The 18,581-nt window shown below is 38.5% G+C and overlaps 1 protein-coding gene across 4 annotated transcripts; it reads right to left on the reverse strand.

Moving 5' to 3' along the window:
• Nucleotides 1–311: 311 nt before the first annotated feature.
• LOC120305387 (torsin-1A-interacting protein 1-like) lies at nt 312–18,356 on the reverse strand. 4 transcript variants are annotated; one of them, XM_039337148.1, is made up of 7 exons: nt 17,856–18,356; nt 15,520–15,594; nt 12,261–12,329; nt 8,641–8,691; nt 7,418–7,459; nt 4,827–4,919; nt 312–1,753 (listed from the first exon to the last, which is right to left on the reverse strand). In XM_039337148.1, exons 1-7 carry the CDS (start codon nt 18,319–18,321, stop codon nt 957–959), a joined length of 1,593 nt encoding a protein of 530 aa, XP_039193082.1. In that variant the 5' UTR covers nt 18,322–18,356; the 3' UTR covers nt 312–956. The 4 variants fall into 4 exon arrangements, with proteins under 4 accessions (XP_039193082.1, XP_039193081.1, XP_039193084.1 ...); XM_039337147.1 differs by having other exon boundaries at nt 7,418–7,471; XM_039337150.1 differs by lacking the exon at nt 15,520–15,594.
• Nucleotides 18,357–18,581: the final 225 nt, after the last annotated feature.

Raw genomic sequence — 18,581 nt, forward strand, 5'->3', positions numbered from 1 at the left:
GAGAGAGAGAGAGAGAGAGAGAGAGAGAGAGCGCTGCTGCTTTCTGCTTCCTACTGAGACACAGCAAAGACAGGGAGCCCGCCCAATAAGCTTGTCAGCTTGTTGGAGAACAGCGTGAGGCCAGCTGGTCAAGTGAGCAGAAGATTGGGGGGGGGGAGAGAGAGAGAGAGAAGGGAAGTGCAAGTGCCTCTCTCTGTCTCTGCAAATGGCTGAGGAGGACTGGTAGCCACAGTAGAGGGCTGAAAGAGCCACATGCGGCTCCAGAGCCCCGGGTTGCCAACCCGTGGTCTAACTGAACAAACAGAAGAGCCTTGTGTTTTTGGATTGACACAACTATAATTGTTTGGACACATATATATTATATATCTACAGGCCATTTTCAAATGAGAGAAACAGTCTGTCATTGTGTTGACTGGACACAGGCTAACATCTTACATAACTTTGTAGCCAAAACAGAAATTTACAAAATCTAGTTACACAATTTTTTTGAATGCAGTTTTGGGAAATGGAGTAAGACAGAATTATTCTTAGGCTATAGGAAAACCTGGTGTCAACTTCAACTTTCCAGTCCAGTAAATGTCAAGCATAGAAAGACAAAATCATGTACTATATTTCATTACCTTGTTGCTCACAAACCCAGTATTTTTAAAAGGATTTTGATGCTTTAAAAAATTCATATTATACAAAGTTGGGTGGGCCTGAACAACAAGATTTTTTCCTCTCAGTATAAAATCTTGATTTCCAACAAATCACTAGAATTATGTTAAAGGCCTACAAGTTCTTTATAGATTACCAGCTTCCTTATAAAGGAGAAATTTTATTCTGATATTGAATCACCTATTAACTTTAGTAATTCTGATTAGTAAATTGCAATTTTCTCATTATATAAGCATTAACAGATTTATACAATACATATTGTGTTGTAAGATATTTTCTTCTTGCTCCCTTTTCTTAAGTTATTTCATCTGCAAGCATTTTTCCTGAGGGAGGAAATTTTCTGGCCATACAGGTAAGACAAGATGGGATATGCGACTCCACAAGCCACTCAACTTGTCTGTATCCATGTAGTTATAGGACTTTGGTGTGTTTGAGTTAGTAAATTTAGCCCAGAGGAAATCTTTCACTCTTTCCTCGACTTCCAGCAAGGAAAAGCTCTTTTTCAGGGACTCCCCATCCAGAACAACAGTTAATAGTAAAGCCACATTTTTAAACGCTGCATTTTCATGGTCACAGTACTTATAAAAAATCAGGGTGGAACCTGCAGGTAGTGAGTCAAACCGATGGACTACTGCTGCTTTATTACCATTCTCAAAACCAGAGCTCAGCTTTTCATCAACAGTAAGTTTGACAACATCACTATCTTGAGCTGTTGTGCTGGCCCCATCAATTTTAATTGAAAGTGCGCCTTGAGAAGATGAGAAAGCATCAACAATCTGGTTGCTTAAACACTTCAACACATCTTCAGCTTCCTTTGAAGCGGTGAGCAATAAAATAGCTGGTTCCAAATGAGTGTGAGAAGAATTTAGACGTTTCTCAAAAGTACCTTGGATTCTGTTCCACACTATTGCATCTTGACTTGGGTAGGTGTTCCTGAGCTCTTTCATCTGGTTTTTAAATGCTTGTAGAACTTTATAATCAATTTCTGAAGCATGAATTGATGAATACTGAAATATATACCATCCACCAGCAGCAATAAAAGTTACCACAAATATCACAATTGCTGCAAGTGAGTATCTTCTGTCAGGTGTAGAAACTAGCACATACATGTAAGAAGTGAAAAAACAACATTTTCAGTAATGCAGTCACATTCTATTACACTAAGTGTATATCTTAATTTACCTGAGTCTTTCTAAACATTTATCGTAAGAAATTAAGCGTTCCAGAAAACAGACTGCAAAGAATTCTTAACTCATTAGGAAAGTGTCAACTAAAGATTTTCAATCAAAATAAAGTATAATAATTTTTTTACTGAAGATTTTAACACACCATACACAAATAACCAAACTGATTTAGCATGCAATCCATTTATCACTATATGTTAGGTTTTTGCTAAAAAAAATTAACCTCTTCAGATTGACCAAAGAACCTCTCATAAAGTGACTCAAACCTATACCATACACAATCAATGTACAATATTAATATCTGAAAATACAGTTTTATTATTTATTAAATTTTTAGATTGCCCAACCCTATAAAACAAAGTGGCTTCACAAAATTAAAATAACAATTTCATAAAAATAACATATATAAAACAGCTATCCAGGGGAACAAAATCATGTCTCTTCAGTTCAAAAGGTCCTACCAATCAATCTTAATCCAAGACCTAAGAAAAAGCTGGGATTTTAAAGAATGCTTGAAAATGGGCATGATGAAGATCATATGGGTCTCGGAGGAGGAGACACTGCCCCAGAGGATAAACGGAGTAAAAGGTTGTTCTGTTTCCACTTAATGACAGTCTAGCCCAGTGATGGCGAAACTTTTAGAGACCAAGTGCCCAAAAAACTAGCCCCTCCCTGTCCCGCCTGCTCTGCCCCCCCTGCAGGGCCACTCACCGTCTCCATGGCCCACTGCGGCCCAGCAGCTCCATGGCAGCTATGCCCTCCACCTGCGCTCCGCAGCATCAACTGCGCGAGGCTGGAGTCTTGTCCCCGCTAGGTCCTTGGCTGCACTGCTCCGCGTGGGGAGCTCCTCCAGGGGGGCTGCTGGTGAGGATGGGGCCACAAGGGGGGCGCGGCTGGGGTGACGGTGCGCATGCCCATAGAAAAGGCTCTGAGTGCCGCTTCTGGCACACATGCCATAGGTTCGCCAGCACTGGTCTAGTCAATGGGACCTGAAGCAGGTTAACGCTGTCGGAACGAACAGAGCAGATGGACATTACAGGAAACAGGCAGTCCCTCTATTAGGGTCTATGCCCATGGGGGCGAACTTATGGCATGTGTGCCAGAGGGGGCACTCAAGAGCCCTCTCTGTGGACACATGGGCCTCATTCTTTGACTACATTTTTGTAGGAAAAAGCCATTTTTCAAGCCCCTTCCTAGCCAAAACAAGCCTGTGGAGCGAGCACGCTTGTTCTGGAGGCTTGTTTTTGCAGGATTGCTCTTAAGAAGAGTGAGTTGTGCTCGTTCCGGAGGCTTGTTTTCGCTAGGGACTTGAGAAATGGCTTTTTCCTGTGAAAACTTAGCCAAAGAGCTTGCAGTCTCTGCCAGATCTCCATTGGGATAAAAAAATGTTTCCGCATCTATGGAGCGCTTCCAAATGCAGGGACAGACTGCATTTGGAAGCGCTCTATAGGAGCTAAAAGACCTTATCCCAACGGAGCTCTGGCAGAGACTGCAAGCTCTATATGTCTGGAATGGGGCCCTTGAGAAACAGAGTACCCCTTTGCACCCAGTCACCCAGGGTGCTTCAAAATGCACGGAATCCCTGCGTTTTGAAGAGCCCCACAAGAGCACAAACACTCCACAATCCACAATGCCAAATCCTAACCTCTACCACACCCCAGGGCATCCACAATACCAAATCCTAATCCCCACCCCAGGCAATCACATTCCTTCACTAACCTCCTTTCCAGCTCCGTTCTCTGTGTGCAGGGCAACAAAAGAAGTTTGTGAAACTAAAAAAAGAAATCAATCTGACCTTCCAACTTCTCGTGAAAAAAAAAAAGATCTTGCAAAGTTGGAAGGTCTGGTTGAACCGGTAGTCCCACAAGCTTCTTTTGTTGCCCTGCATGCGGTGGCGGAGAACAGAGCTGGAAAGGAGGTTAGTGAAGGGAGGCTTTGGGGAAGGGAGGGGAGATGGGGAAGGGTCTGCTCTGACCTCCGCTGCCTCACTCCACCAGTATCAGGGCTCGGAGGCTTGTTTTCGCCAGGAAAAAGTTCCCAAGCCCCTTCCTGGCAAAATAGGAGCCAAAGCGCACCTTGCTCTTATTGAGAGCAATCCTGCGAAAACAAGGAAGACAAAGGACAGCACAGTTAGTTCTGAAAATTAAATCTTTAAAGTGTGGAATTCTCTGCCAAATAATTTTAAGTCAATGAAAGCACTTGGGATTGCTTTCTTTACTTTGTTTGGATCATCTTATGCTTCTGAGCAGCTGTTTTAAGTTTGGAATTATATCAAATATGACATCAGAAACAGACTAACAGATGACCTGAGTGCTGTATGTGTTGCTCTCAAACTTACAAAGTATGAGCCAAGGTTAGACAAATTATCAGCATGCATACAACAGCAAAAATCACATTAATTGTTCAAAAGCATGCCAAATGCAAACTTTTACATTTCAATAAAAAGTTATTTGTATCATTGGAAGCTTTGTTATTGTGTTTTTCTTTTAAGACAAAAGATGTTAATGCATGAGTTGTTTTTCTAAACTAAAACCTCAGTATTCAGGTTAAATTGCCGTGTTGGCACTTTGCAATAAATAAGTGGATTTCGGGTTGCAGTTTGGGCACTCGGTTTCTAAAAGGTTTGCCATCTGTGGTCTATGCCATTAAATGGCTTATAGGTGAAAACTACCCAGAATTACATCCAGACACCAAGTAGGGGCCAACTGTAAATTGTATTATTTTATGCTCTGTTCTGTCCCATATGTACTTCACCTTATCACTAGTTTGCTTCACTCTGGCAGTTAATCTAGTTATTAAATTGTATCCCTAGTCTTCAAAATAGAGAAAAGAAGTTAAATCTTTCTGCATAACCAAGTACATCTGCATTTGTCTGTATTACAGAGAGGTCCAGGTTCCTCAGATATTTCAGATATGAGTACATATATAGTAGACTATACTGGCTACCACCATACATAGTTCCAAAGGATTAAAAATGAGTCTTACTTTTTAAAGCAGTCTGTAGATCCTTCTTCTGTACAACACTGAGCTTCTCACACTTTGTGATTTTGTGATCTGCTAATATTACGGCAGCCTTTGCTAATAGTTTAAGATTTGGGTAGAGCAAGAGATAAATACATCACTTTCAGTAATTATTTTTTAATTTATATATCAAAGCAATGTTAGAACTTTGCAAATTTATACTGTAAAACATTTTAATTGGAAATAAGCAATAGTACAATCAAATTTAAAATAATTTTAATTTAAAGGGACTTAATTTGAGTTTATTTTTATATAATTTGTAATATTTGTGTTTAACTTTGTCTAGCAGGAAAAAAATGATCCAGTTCTGACTGTACATGCCACGAGCATTGCTGGACTACTGTAAAACTGGGCTAGATCCCTGTCAGATCTTACTCCATGTTTTCCTCTCTGCTTTGCATAAATAATCCAACAGTCAGCATGATCAGGTTGTGACAGGGTTCCAATTTGTGAGACAAAGAAGGATCATTGAAAAAACTTGCTGCTACTCTGACAAGGTGGTTATCAACTTGTCCAAGCAAAGTGGGGAGGAAAATGGTAGATAATAGATAGAGTTTGGGCTTTGTTTGTCTAGGCCAGTGGTTCTCAACCTTTTTAATGCCGCGACCCCCCCCAACCAGTCGTAAGTCGAGGACTACTCAACCGGTCGTAAGTCGAGGACTACTCAACTGGTGCAGCACCGTTTGCAGAATGGGACTTTCAAAAGCCAATAGAATAAAAGGGAGTGGCACAACTAAGGAAAAGGGGAAAAAATGGCAGACTGCATTGTTTGGCGACCCCCGTGAAATGGTTGTTTGACCCCAAATGGGGTCCCGACCCACAGGCTGAGAACCACTGGTCTAGGCAGAGAGGAAAGGAGTAGTGCAAGTGACCCTGTTTTGCATGAAGCTTGTAGAAGCTGGAGCCTTTTAAGACTGTATTCTGAACTTTCCAATTTGCTTAAACAAGTCAACAGCCATTTATTCAAGCATATTAGGAATTAATCCTGTGGCTTTATGTGCACAAGTATCTTCCACCTGCTCAATCGTGGTCCCTCTCAAATATTTTTGTATCTTAAGGAGTTGAAATAGGGGCTTAATTCTGTAGCACATGGAAAAGATTTTAAAACGTATCCTAATCCAACTATTCTAAAATCGAATCCCATTAGTTTAATTAAAAAGAGACTTGTTTGGAATGTTGTATATCTTAGATCTAGTAGAGTAATTTAACAAAGAAATCCCCCAAGCTAGCAAAGCTAGTTCACCCTCCATGGTGTACCATGGATAGAGCGCATGCATGAATAAAATGAACTAGCAATCTTAGTCTGTCAGAAATACTCTGTGGTAAAAAGTATTGTAGTCTTTTCTGGCTATATATGTCATATGCTAAAAAAACCCCAATTACCTAAATTATGGTCGTACCCAAATTATGGGTAAGACCATAATTTGCTATAATTCAGACAAAATTGATATAACTGAGAGTAGATAATCTGATGAGTCATGGGGATGTTTAATTTAAGCACTTAATAAATCTGCGAATTTCCTTCAGAAAAAGAAAAATTTTCACACTTAAAATAACTTGGGGTGGGACACAGACTTTTGTTTGATTTTAAAAAGCTTTACTATAGATGCAAAATATGATTCCCTATCCCCATCCTTGAAACTAGACCAGTGCAATGCTAGAGATTTATTTTTGAAGAATTACTTCAAAACATGCAGAAAATCTAGAGAACATTAAACTGCCACCTTTGTTTCCAGAATTACACAGCTGCTTTAATGTATTTTACATAGGTGTTATTTTTGCATCTCAAAGCAATTCTTCCAAAATCAAATCCAATAGACTATAGTCCTTAGAAAATAAGATTATAACTTCTAGAAATTAATGAAAATATTTTAGGTCTGATCTGTAGATAGGCATTTTGCCAGTTTTGAATTTACATTTTTAATTTAGAAAATAAAAACTACAGTATAGTTTTAGTTATGCAGTTCCAAAAATAAGTAACACAGAAGAATCTATAGAGGGCCTATCCTCTATTACCCTTTAAAAACCAGTCAACTTATTCTCATTTTCTCCAAATTTCCAATTTTCTCATGGAAAAAACACCAATTTTTTTTTTTAGACATGACATTTTACCAAAGTATGCTGCATTAATGAAATATGACATTTTTCTCTTTCTTATCTTTTTTACATTAACTCTTTTTTCAAGGATCAGAGTTATCAAAATGGTAACCTACATCTGATTTTCTTCCAAATATGAGTTAATAAGAAGACACTAGGTTTGCCTTTCATTCCAAAGCAAAATCACACTACTAGTACAATGTTGTGTTCAACCAATAAGAAAGCAATTGTACTTTTCAATATATTTAATTGGAAAACACACTTAGAGAAGTATAGTAATAATCTTTCTAACCTACTGTCAGACCTGTAGTACTCTCAGTTAGAACTAAATATCTGCTATCATTTATAGTGGTAAATCATAAAAAGAACACATATAGTTAATATAAATATGCAAAATATGAAATATTAAACCAAATAGCATAATTCTATATATGACAGAGCACAATGTTAATAAATACTTTGTTTTCTGTGCCTTAATTCCTCCGAATTCTGCGCTGAATCTGAAAAAGAACCTCATTAGGAGAAAAAAATGATCATATTAGAGATATAATCCAAGAGGTCTCATCTCTTTATTATTACAGTATGTCTAAATACAAAAACAAATACTGATTAAAAAAAATATTTATTCACCAATTACAAAATTCCTTCCAAAATTCTTTCACTAGTTTTAATTAAACCGGCAAAAATAAGACAAAACACAGCAACCATATATACTTAAAACAGTTCTCTTAAGATATGATCAAAAATATCCATGATAAAAAAGTAGGTCTTAATCTAGGAATTGCCAAGATTAATGTCAGTAGGGTGACTAACCATGCCCTACAATATCCTACTAGTTGAATATTCAGGTATTTAAACTCTTTACAGTTTTTCAAGTTTTAAGAGAAAGTAGGATCTGATTCTTTTAAGAATACAACATGAAGACTGTATTCTTGGAATAACAAACAGAAACCTAGCTGTACTTAAAGAAACCTAGAGTGACAGGAATGTAAAGAGAAATAAAGACAAATAGATAAAATTTGAGGTTTGTAACTGGATGATTTTAAACACAAGCATCAATAGTTTAAGCTGCTTCTGGCTTGAAAAGGGAGTTAGTAAAGAAGGCTATGCTATGAGATATGAGTATTGACTGGCAGTCCAAAACAGCACTAAGATCAGGGAATAGAGAGAGGAATTGGGAACAGCTTTCAAGAGACTATTACATAATCCAGGCAAGCACAAATAAAACCACAGATTCCTCTGTCTGTCTGACTCCTACAGCCTACCAATATGCATCAAAGGCAAATTATTATAAGTTATAAATCCAATAAGTGATTGCAAAGTCACCTGATTTCAATCTCATAAAATACACATTGATTAAAACAATTGCTGGAAGATGCGTTATTAACACATCTATTGTAGTATTACATGGGCTGTGGAGGTAGTCCTTGACCGATGACCATAATGGAACCTGCTTAATAACCTCCATCCCCTGGTCTCCCTGATGCAGTTGTTAAATGACAGTGCAAGTCATGGGGAGCTTCTGCTCCAGGCCTTCTCCATCCAAGACACTTTGGGCTTTACTTCCCCAACCCTGCAGGATCCCCATAACTCTTGGGCCTGCTCCCCCTCCCACTGGGTTCCTGCAGGCCTTAGGCCTGCTCCCCATCCCACCAGGTCCTAGAACTTCCTCTTTGCTTACCTTTCAAAGATCTCTTGAGCTCGGGAGTTTGGAGTAGGGAAGGAGGATTACCTATATAATAAGTCACAGTTAGTGCAAGTTCAAAAAAACCTGTGATATTCGATTTAGTGAGAATTGTAAATTGATAGCCACATTTAACATCATTCCAAATTCAGTTAATGGTAGTCTAGTGTGTGTACAATTGAAGCAAACACATGCATAGTCATAGTTTTAGATGCAGCTAATCTTTATTTGTGCAAAATGGAGAAAAGAAAATTTCTGTCAGAGGAAAACAGTACAAGTTTTAAAAGAAGAGGCTCATTATTACATTGGAGCAGACATATCAAACTCGCGACGTCACATGACATCATGTGACATATCGGGACTGTTTTGCCATTGCCGGCAATGAGGTGGCCGCGGTTTCCGCGTGATGTGTCTGGCCCATGGGCTGGCAGTTTGACATCCCTGCATTAGAGCAAAAATGTGATGTAATTGAATGTGGTCAAGACTAAAATAGGACAAGATATTGGAATGGCTGATTTTACAGCAGAATTTTTTTTTGTTTCCTATAACTGTTCTGTGACTTTGTTAATCACAAATTTAAATTATAGGTATATTATTTTTTATTCTTTACTGTAACATTTCATTAATATTCATATAAAAATTATGTTTAAAAGTTTTCATTGTTTTTCTCATGCTGAAACCAATTACCATATTTTCCATAGAAATACTACTATGAACAATGTGGATTTCATGGAACTCATTAATCTCACTGAAACCTACCTGTATTAGGAAATTGTTATGTATCTGCTGAATTGGACACTAATAAAGATCAGTAAATAATTCAGTGATGAAAGTTACTGTCATTTTTAAGAATACATTTTTTTTGTTTTTCCTACAGATTAACATGGGTAGTCTTTTGAATTCAAATGAAAATAATTCAACTGGATTTATTCATGCAGAGTGTCTCAGCTAATATATATGACAAACCTAATATGGGGCTTCTTGTGAAAATGGCCGATGGTTGACAACCCCCGAGAAGTTTTTCGCTCTGGACTGGGTTTTTTTTTTTTTAACTTACTAATAGAAGGAACAGGCTTCCTTTTTGTACGATTCTCCTGGGTTAGGGAGAGTCCTAGAATCACCTCACAAAATCCTCCTTACAGCAGCGGTCTGAAAGAAGCTTCAGGAGCTGTACTTCAGAGCAACTAGTGAGATGTTCAACTGGGGATGGGGCTCCAATTATTTCATTATTGATAAAGCAGCCATTTTGGAATTTATTTTTCAACCAGAAAATAAGTCATGCCTTTCATTTCTTAATCAATTTATGGATTATCTGTATTGGCAAAAAAAATATTTTTAGTCACAGCCTGTCACTCCTTTTTGAAGTTCTGCACTATTTTTGAGAAGTCTTTAAATGACAAGGAAGAAGGTTGCTGGAGGCAAGCCAAAATAAGGAAGCAGGGAGTTCAGAAATATGAATATTATATAATATATAGAGATGATATAAAAGAAGAACAGGAGGTGTGATTAAGTGTAGAAAGTTATCAAACCACTAAGGCAATTTCACAAATATCTGACAATGTAAAAGACTTAACTGCAACTTTGGAATACAAATCTAACACCAAGCTTTATTATGATGATGGATTAACTATAACACTCTCAGCGCAGCTGAAACAAGAATTCCAAGTGAATCCACAATTCTCAAGAGGACAAGTGTGGGATTTTTTCTTTATGGATACTAACAAAGTTGAAAATTCTTTGAGAAAAAAGACTTGATAAACATTGCAGAGAAGAAAATTATACGCTATGAGGATAGGCTGGAGAGAGTGACTTACATTTAATGAGACAATTAGAATTAGGATGGATTTTTACAAGTTTGATATTGCAATTGAAAGAAATTTCTAATGTGGTTTGGAGTTAATAAAGTGGGTTTGAATTTTTTCCCATATACAATGCTTGAATAAGTCTTAAAGTTTGTGAAATATTATTGAAAGTGAATTTGAAAGTACAAATGTTAGAAGGAAATAAAAAAGATGTACTAGAATTTATTGATTTTAGAAATATTTTCAAAGAAAAATCTAGTCTTAAAATAGGTATTTTTTAAAAAATGGATTTTCCCCTTTAAAGTTAAAGAATTGAATTAGTAAATTTTGTTAATATAAATGATGATAGTGTATACAGATTAATATGTACAAACAGAAATATTTATTATTTCCCACAGCAAGGAAAAAAAACAAGAGATTGTTAAAGTGATTGCTCTGTTCTATGAAAAGAACATATCTAATATTGTTATCTAATATATATCACATCTGGATTTTATGCTTGTGATAAAAAAAATAAAACTTTGGTTTTGATTTTGCTGATTGATGGGTTTGCTGTTATAGAAATGGCTAGCATTTATTATTGCGTAAAAGTAAAAAGTTGAAGCTGTAGTGTTACTAACTTCTATTATTCTAAAAAGAGTTAGAAGTCAATGCTTTTCCCCCCTTTGCTCCCCTTTACCCTATACTTATTCCTTCCCTCCATTTTTCCATTATTTTCATTGTCTTTATATTTTATATTCTGATAAAGTAATACAAATTTTGTAACTGACAATCCTAATAAGAGAGAAAATGATGTACAGCATGAGCAAAAGAAGGCAGACTATGAGGTAAAAGCTCATAGAGTAAACAGAGGTAGACTTCTCAAAATGTTATAGGAGAAATTATGTTTGTCTCAGAACTAATCTTTATCTTCATAATCCCTCGGAAGGTAATGAAATAAATGCTGAAAATCATTTATGTCAGGATCACGAAGCTGTTGGCTGAAGAAAAAAAATCTTGAAGTCTAAAATATTTTAAGGCACCATTTTAGAGAATTCTGCATTAGGGAGTGAAACGGACAATTCAAGTCAAATTCCCAAAATAATTTAAACACAGCAATATAAAACAAGAAACATGAATCAAAAACTTTTAACAACATGGTTAAACATATTTATGCCATGTGTCATGGTTCCGACAGATGAAACCCCTCAAAAGAACTTCGAGGCATTGTTTTCCTCAAAGAATCTTTTATTCGGGAAACAAAGTATCGGCACTACATAGTTGAAACAAAAAACTAAATTCCCCTCCCCTGGATACAAAGTAACAACGTACAATTCCCACCCCAATAAACAGTCATAAAGCATATTCCCCAATTAGCTTAAAGCAAGGGCTTTCTCCCCAGCTTGCCTAAACATTATCAGCTCTGGGCCCAGTTTGTCCTTGGGTTCCCACGGCAGACTTATTGTTACGGCTAACTGAGCTCACATCCCAAACCCCCCTCCCTGCACTAATTCTAAGCGTAAGGAAAAAGGAAGAGAAAATGGCTGCATTTTCATCTGTTGTCAAAGCAAGAATATCCGATGTTAGCAGCATTGACACCATATTTTTCTCCTATTATAAAATATTTTTCTAGTTATTTTTATTTGTTCAACTTCTGTGGCCATCCATCTTAGTCAATAATTCTGGGCAGCTTACAGTTCATACAATATGATATATACATTTAAAAATACATCAGAATTACCTTTGGAAACATTTATCAAATGGAAACAGAACCTAAATAATTGTACATTTTAAACGACAGAGATTTTTTGTGAAATTGCCACAGGTTTTATTTACCTTCTCTTGCGGTCCTAATAGGCTGTCGAGTGAGAATGACACCTGACATTTCAATGTTATCTGTATTTCCTACCAAAGAAAAGAGGAATAAATGAAATAGAAAAATTGTTCCAGCTAGCCTATCCAACAAAACAAAACAAAAAATTAAAACAGTTCTAGTTCCCACATAATATGAGAAGAAAATATATATGCATATATAATAGATATTAAAAAACCACTAGGCTTCTTTGTAATATGCTTTTTTCCTACAAATTTATGCATATGTACAAAAAAGTACATGTGTTACTGTGTGCTACATTTTCCTACAAACTTATTTACATGTACATAAAAGTGCGTCTGTTGTATGTGTGTATCTCTCTTTCTGAAGATATATATGCATAAACACTATATGATCTTGGCACCAAACACTGCAATACTGATCATTTGAAAAAATGATCAGAAATTGTATATAATGTGTACTTGTCACCGTGTTGATACCAAAGCAAACAAATATAGACAGTCCTCTACTTATGACAGTTGGGACTGTAATCTCGGTTGTTGAGCAAAGTGGCATTAAGCAAGCTGTCACGTGACTGTTTTGCTCTATCTGCACCCTGGTTGTGATTGTTAAACAGTCCAAGGTAAGGAATACATACATGTAGCCTCAGGGGGGTGGGGAAGGCCCTAGATGGCCTGATGCAGGACCACACAAATTGGAGAGGTGCTACAGTGTGGTGCAAAGCCTAGACACTCATGGAAACCTCCCTACCCACCTGGCCCATCAGAACAAGCAAAGTGATCCACTTATCTTTGCCGTTTTTCACCAGCTGACAGGAAGACCCGGTTTGTATGAGGTGCAGCCTTTACTATATACCAAGGTCACCTAGCAGCATCCTTAAAGCAGGCTTCATGCTTGCAATTCTTCAGAAGCCCCCTCCAAATTGGGCCATTTGGAGGAGGAGGCTTCAGAAAGATTGCAAGAATGGAGCCGGCTCCTGTGGTGTTTGAAAAGTGCCCTTCTCCAAATTGGCTAATTCAGAAAAGAAAGCTTCTGAAGCACCATGTAGTGGATTCTATTCTCATAGTGCTCTACTTTCCATAGATTGGGTACATCTACCAGCAGCTGCAGAAAAATGGCTAGGATAAGTGAGTCATTTTGCTTGCACTGATCAGTTTGCCTTATTTAAGCTGGCAGGCTGGATGGCGATAAAGCTTCCTGGATCTGGACATCTTTGCTTGGGTTGGCAGTCCCAGTGAGCAGCTGAGATGGGCGGGGGTGAATAGATAGGTAGGAAGAGTTGCAATGCCCTGTGCTTGTAAATGCAGACATGCTGTCAAATACCTGAATTTTTATCACATGACTCTAGGGCACAGGTCGGCAACCTGCGGCTCCAGAGCCGCATGCGGCTCTTTGAGCCTTCCCCGGTGGCTCCCAGCCTCCTCTGCCTTTGCAGAGAGAGACAGAGAGAGGCAATTGCGCTTCCCTGCTTCTCTCTCTCTCTCTCTCTCTGTGCGTGTGTGTGTGTGTAAAACAGTGCACTCACAGTGTTCTCCGAGGAGCTGAAAAGCTTTCTGGGCGGAGCTCCTCCCTTTGCTGCGTCTCTGCAGGAAGCAGGAAGGGCAGGAGAGAGCTAGCTAGCCCAGCTAGGCTGACTCAGGAATTCTGGGAGTTGAAGTCCATGAGTCATAAAAGAGACGAGGTTGCCTACCCTTGAGCTTGTTGGACAACAGCTTGAAGCTTGCCAGGTGAGCAGCAGATAGGAGAGGGGGGGAGAAAGAGAGAGAGAGAAAGAGAGAGGGAGGGAGAGAGAGAGGAAAGAGAAAGAAAGAGAGCGGGGGAAGAGGAGTGGCAAGCAGACCAAGGGCAGATAGAGAGGGAGGGAGAGAGAGAGAGAGACCCTTTTGACATCTAAAATGAAGATAACACTGCATATATCCTTTTTTTACCTGTATGTGTATGTACGTGTATATATATATATATATGTGTGTGTGTGTGTGTGTGTGTATGTATACACACATACATACACACACACATATATATACACACACACAAACACACACACACAAACACACACACACCTATAATAAAGGTAAAAAAGGATATATGCAGTGTTATCTTCATTTTAGATATCAAAAGGGTTTTGCGGCTCCTGGTGTTTGTTTTTGGTGGGAAACGGGTCCAAGTGGCTGTTTGAGTGTTTTGGGTTGCCTACCCCTGCTCTAGGGTAATTGCAATAGCTGTAATTTCAGGCACATGTTGTAGGTCCCTTCATTCAGTGCCATAAATTTAGGTGGTGTCATCCATAATTCTCAAATGGAAGAAGTTTGGCACAACCAGGACTCTTCCAAGAGCTGGTCACCCGGTCAAACTGAGCAATCGGGGAGAAAGTCCTTAGTAAGAGAGGTGACACAGAACCCAATGGTCACTCTGACTGAGCTCGAGATCTGTGTGGAAATGTGACAGAGTTCTAGAAGGACAACTATGACTGCAGCCCCTCCACCGACCTGGGCTTTGTGGCAGAGTGGCTAGACGGAATGAATGGTCGTAGGTCAAGGATTACTTGTATATTAAGTGTGCTTGTCTAAGAGGACGAACTAATAGGAATGTTTACAATCCCCAATCACTTATATTTTTTTAAAATCTAAAAAAAAGTAAGAACAATTCAGATACAAAAAAAAGTGAGAACAATTCTAAAGAAGGTACCACCAGGAAAAAAAATCTAGTATCTTCTAACAGCAATAAACTTGTATTTCTTCCATCAATAACAGTAAGAAAACATAATCTCTAAATTACCTCTTTCAAGGGATGTGCAACAACTGTAAGATAAATAACATTTTTCAAGATTTTACTCATAATCCATCTTTGTCATCACAACTCGGTATGTTCAGTATTAGAAAATGAAATGGAAACTGATCTTTGTCTTCGAGCTACGACCACAATTAAGGCCAAAATTTCTGTTGCTGAGACATTTGTTAAGTGAATTTTGACCCATTTTACTACTTTTCTTGCCACTTAACAAATGTCTCAGTTAACAATAGAAATTTTGGGCTCAATTTTGGTCATAAGTTGAGAACTACATGTATTTCATGACAACAGACATTTCCATATTAGCTTTCTAATATGAACTTAACCAAGTCCTTTGAAGCAAAAGCTTTCAACCTTTGAATGGGTAAAACCCAGTATTATGTTCAAATCTTATTTTACCAAGAAATGCTTACATGTTGAATTTGGGATTTAATTAACAAAATGTTTGTTACCATAAAGACAATCCAAAAGTACCTGTCTGTATTTGCATTTTGCCATTAAAATTTTTGTTGGACGCTCGGTTTCTGGTTTCACTTGAGGAACGTTCTTCTAAATATAGAGGGGAAAGTCTTTTATAAATAAAGCATAAACAAGCGAACATCCAGATACTATTTATTTAATTTGTGTGTTGCCCATCTCTTCTAGAGGTGACTATCACACCACTCCTAGTCCTATGAAATGCTGTATGCATAGGTACTAAAGTATCTGTGGACACCTTGTGATTCTTGCTACCAATGCCTCACTTTTTATATTTCAGAAATGTATAAAAAAGAACCTGCATATAAGTATGATATGAAGTAAAGGGCTCCCAATTCTTGGTAATTTGCATTCTGAATGAGTGCCAGTATGTCTCCCAACATAGCCATTTTATATACAACTAAGCTTCTTGCAGAAACCATCTTTGAGCAGGCTCTTAAAAAGTTTGTGGGACTCTTGGAAAAATTAGTTCATAATTCACAATATAGTTCCTATACTTCAGAAATGTTCCCCAAAAACCTTTCAAAACAAAATAATGGTTTCCTCACTGTAACTTCTCTCATATGTCCCTTTTCTTATCAGTTATTTAATTTAATAGCTCATTCCAGTGGTGGGATTCAAATATGTGAACAACCGGTTCTCTGTGTGGATGACACTTCCAGAAGTCCATTCTGGGCCTGGGCAACAAAAAATTAGCTACCGGTTCTACTGAAGTGGTGCGAACTGGCTGAACCCCACCACTCGTTCATTCCCTTTTGCACTGACAAAAACTGCATGAAAATTGGAAGATAAACCTAAGCCATGTTTAAGCTTTTTCTCCAGGTTTTTTTTAGCAAATTGCATTGCATCAAATTGCACCAATTTAGCAAAATGGAACTTGCACCATTTCATCTCAGGGATATTTTTTCATTTTAAAAAATTAGATTGTGTTTAAAAAACAATAAAAAGATTCTCTTTAGTCACCTGCATTTTCTAAAGTAAAGTAATTCCACTAAAAATCAGGTGTCTCCTTACCGAACAATTAAACAATGCATACTATTGTATGGGAGACAGATGTAAATATGAATTCTATAGGACAATTCATATAGGTGAGTAGAATCCTATTTTTACATTTTTCTCAAACCAATGCAATTTTACACAAAAGAATTTAATGATCTGCTATTGTTAGCACGATGTGAAACAATTGCCATGGAAAACAAAATACTGGGATTACCAATAGTATTAAAAAGAATAAAAAACAAAGATATATTATCAATTCAGGGTATCTTTTATTATGTATTCCTATAGAACAGGCATGTCAAACTCACAACGTCACATGACGTTGCGCAATGTATCGGGCTGATTTTGCCATTGCCAGCAATGGGGTGGGCGTGGCTTCCATGTGATGCATCCGGCCTGCGGGCTGGCAGTTTGACACCCCTGCTATAGAATGTAACTACCAAATTCATAAATCACCTGCAATATAATTCTATTTTGGGAAAATTATGATGGATAGATTCAAATGGGCATGGCCGAGCCAGAGTAAGCATTGCTCCTGCAAGCTTCTTAGAGCAAATTTCTAAAAAGCAGAACTATTATATATCAGCTCTATAGTGAACTGAGTCAGAAGATTTGGCTTGCATTTTTGCTTCTCACAAAGGGAGAAGGATGGCTTTAAGTAAACTGCCCCACAGTTCTCTTTAGCCCACTATGTCACACTGTTAAAATACAAGCTTTTTATACACCAGAAATTGAGCATCGCTGTTTTCAATAGATGCCAGCATCTGGTTGGGGCTTTCTTTCTAAGGCAATTTGGCCTGCATCATTTGGATGGGAGGTCACCCCAAAAATATAAGTAGTCCTCAATTTACAACAGTTCATTCATTGACTTCGAAGTAACAATGGCATTGAAAAAAGTGATGACCCCTTTTCACATTTACCATCATTGCAGCATTTTTGCAGCCACATGATCAAAATTCTGACGCTTGGCAACTGATCATATTTAGGAAGGTTGCATTATCCTGGGGTCACGTGATCACTATCTGACATCTTCTGACAAGCAATGGAGGGAGCCAGATTCACTTAACAACCGTGTCACTAACTTAACTGTAGTGATTCATTTAACAACTGTCTCACTTAGCAATAGAAATTTTGGGCTCAATTGTGGTCGTAAGTCGAGGACTAACTGTAGAGGGCAGTAGATTGATAAATCAAAATTTCCCCAAAGACATGGCCAGCCACTTTAGCAACAGTACCAAAATAAGCGAGCGTCGAAGTTACCAGCAATCGAGACAAACCTCGGACTGGCATCAGTGAGGGCGCCAGGTGTGGAAAAGCCAGCGCTGATATCTTACCTTTGAAAGATCCAGCTAGTTGCTCCTCTTTCGGATGCTGCTGCTCGGTCCTTGTTTCCTTCTCGGTCAGCCATGCCGGTTGGAACTCCACACCATGTTCTTCTTCCTCTTCTGCTGCTGCCGCCGCCGCCGCCTCTCTTTCATCTTTTGCAGCCTTCCTGGTAAGCCGTCTTCCCGACATCGCAAAGCCGTGCGGCCTCGGCTTAGTCCCCTCAGTCGAGTACTCGAGTACTTCCTCAGAAAACCTTACTTCCCGCCTACGACCACCGTGATGGCTTCCGCCGCTGCCTTGGGGGATGGAGCCGCACGTTCCAAACCTGCTACCGCCGCCGCCGCCATTTTGCGAGGGAGTTCTCCTCAGAGGCTTCCTGGGTGTCACGTGACAAAGGAACAACCTCTCCTCGTCCCCGCCCGCCTCGCTCTGGCGGGGAGAGTCCGAGAAGGCTACTAACTTTCCAGCAGACATAGCCGTCTATCCGGTCTGTTATAACCTCACCAATCCCTGGCTGATTTTTCTACCGCCGAGGAGCTTAGCCACCCCGGGGACTGGTCTTCAGCGTCGCGGTCTTTTTTCTTTTTAATCGATTTGCACCAGCCAACTTTCATTCTACGCTGCAGGCTGAAAAGAGAAATGAAAACCAATATTATAGAGATTTAATCCTTTCCTCTCTGCACTTGTTTCGTAGTTTTCCTTCTCAACTCTTCCACGGTTTTTCTACGCCTTTA

Source organism: Crotalus tigris, unplaced genomic scaffold (genome assembly GCF_016545835.1).
Source record: "Crotalus tigris isolate CLP2741 ecotype Arizona unplaced genomic scaffold, ASM1654583v1 scf7180000017668.6805642782:7212621, whole genome shotgun sequence".
Lineage (NCBI taxonomy): Eukaryota > Metazoa > Chordata > Lepidosauria > Squamata > Viperidae > Crotalus > Crotalus tigris.

Bases quoted from the DNA above. Each gene is read 5' to 3' on its own strand.
- LOC120305387 (XM_039337147.1), bottom strand. From the start codon at position 18,321: ATGTCTGCTGGAAAGTTAGTAGCCTTCTCGGACTCTCCCCGCCAGAGC. The intron at 8,692-12,260 runs GTAAATAAAACC...CTTATTATATAG, and splicing joins TATTAGGACCGCAAGAGAAG to GTAATCCTCCTTCCCTACTC. The intron at 7,472-8,640 runs GTAAGCAAAGAG...TCTCCTAATGAG, and splicing joins GCTCAAGAGATCTTTGAAAG to GTTCTTTTTCAGATTCAGCG.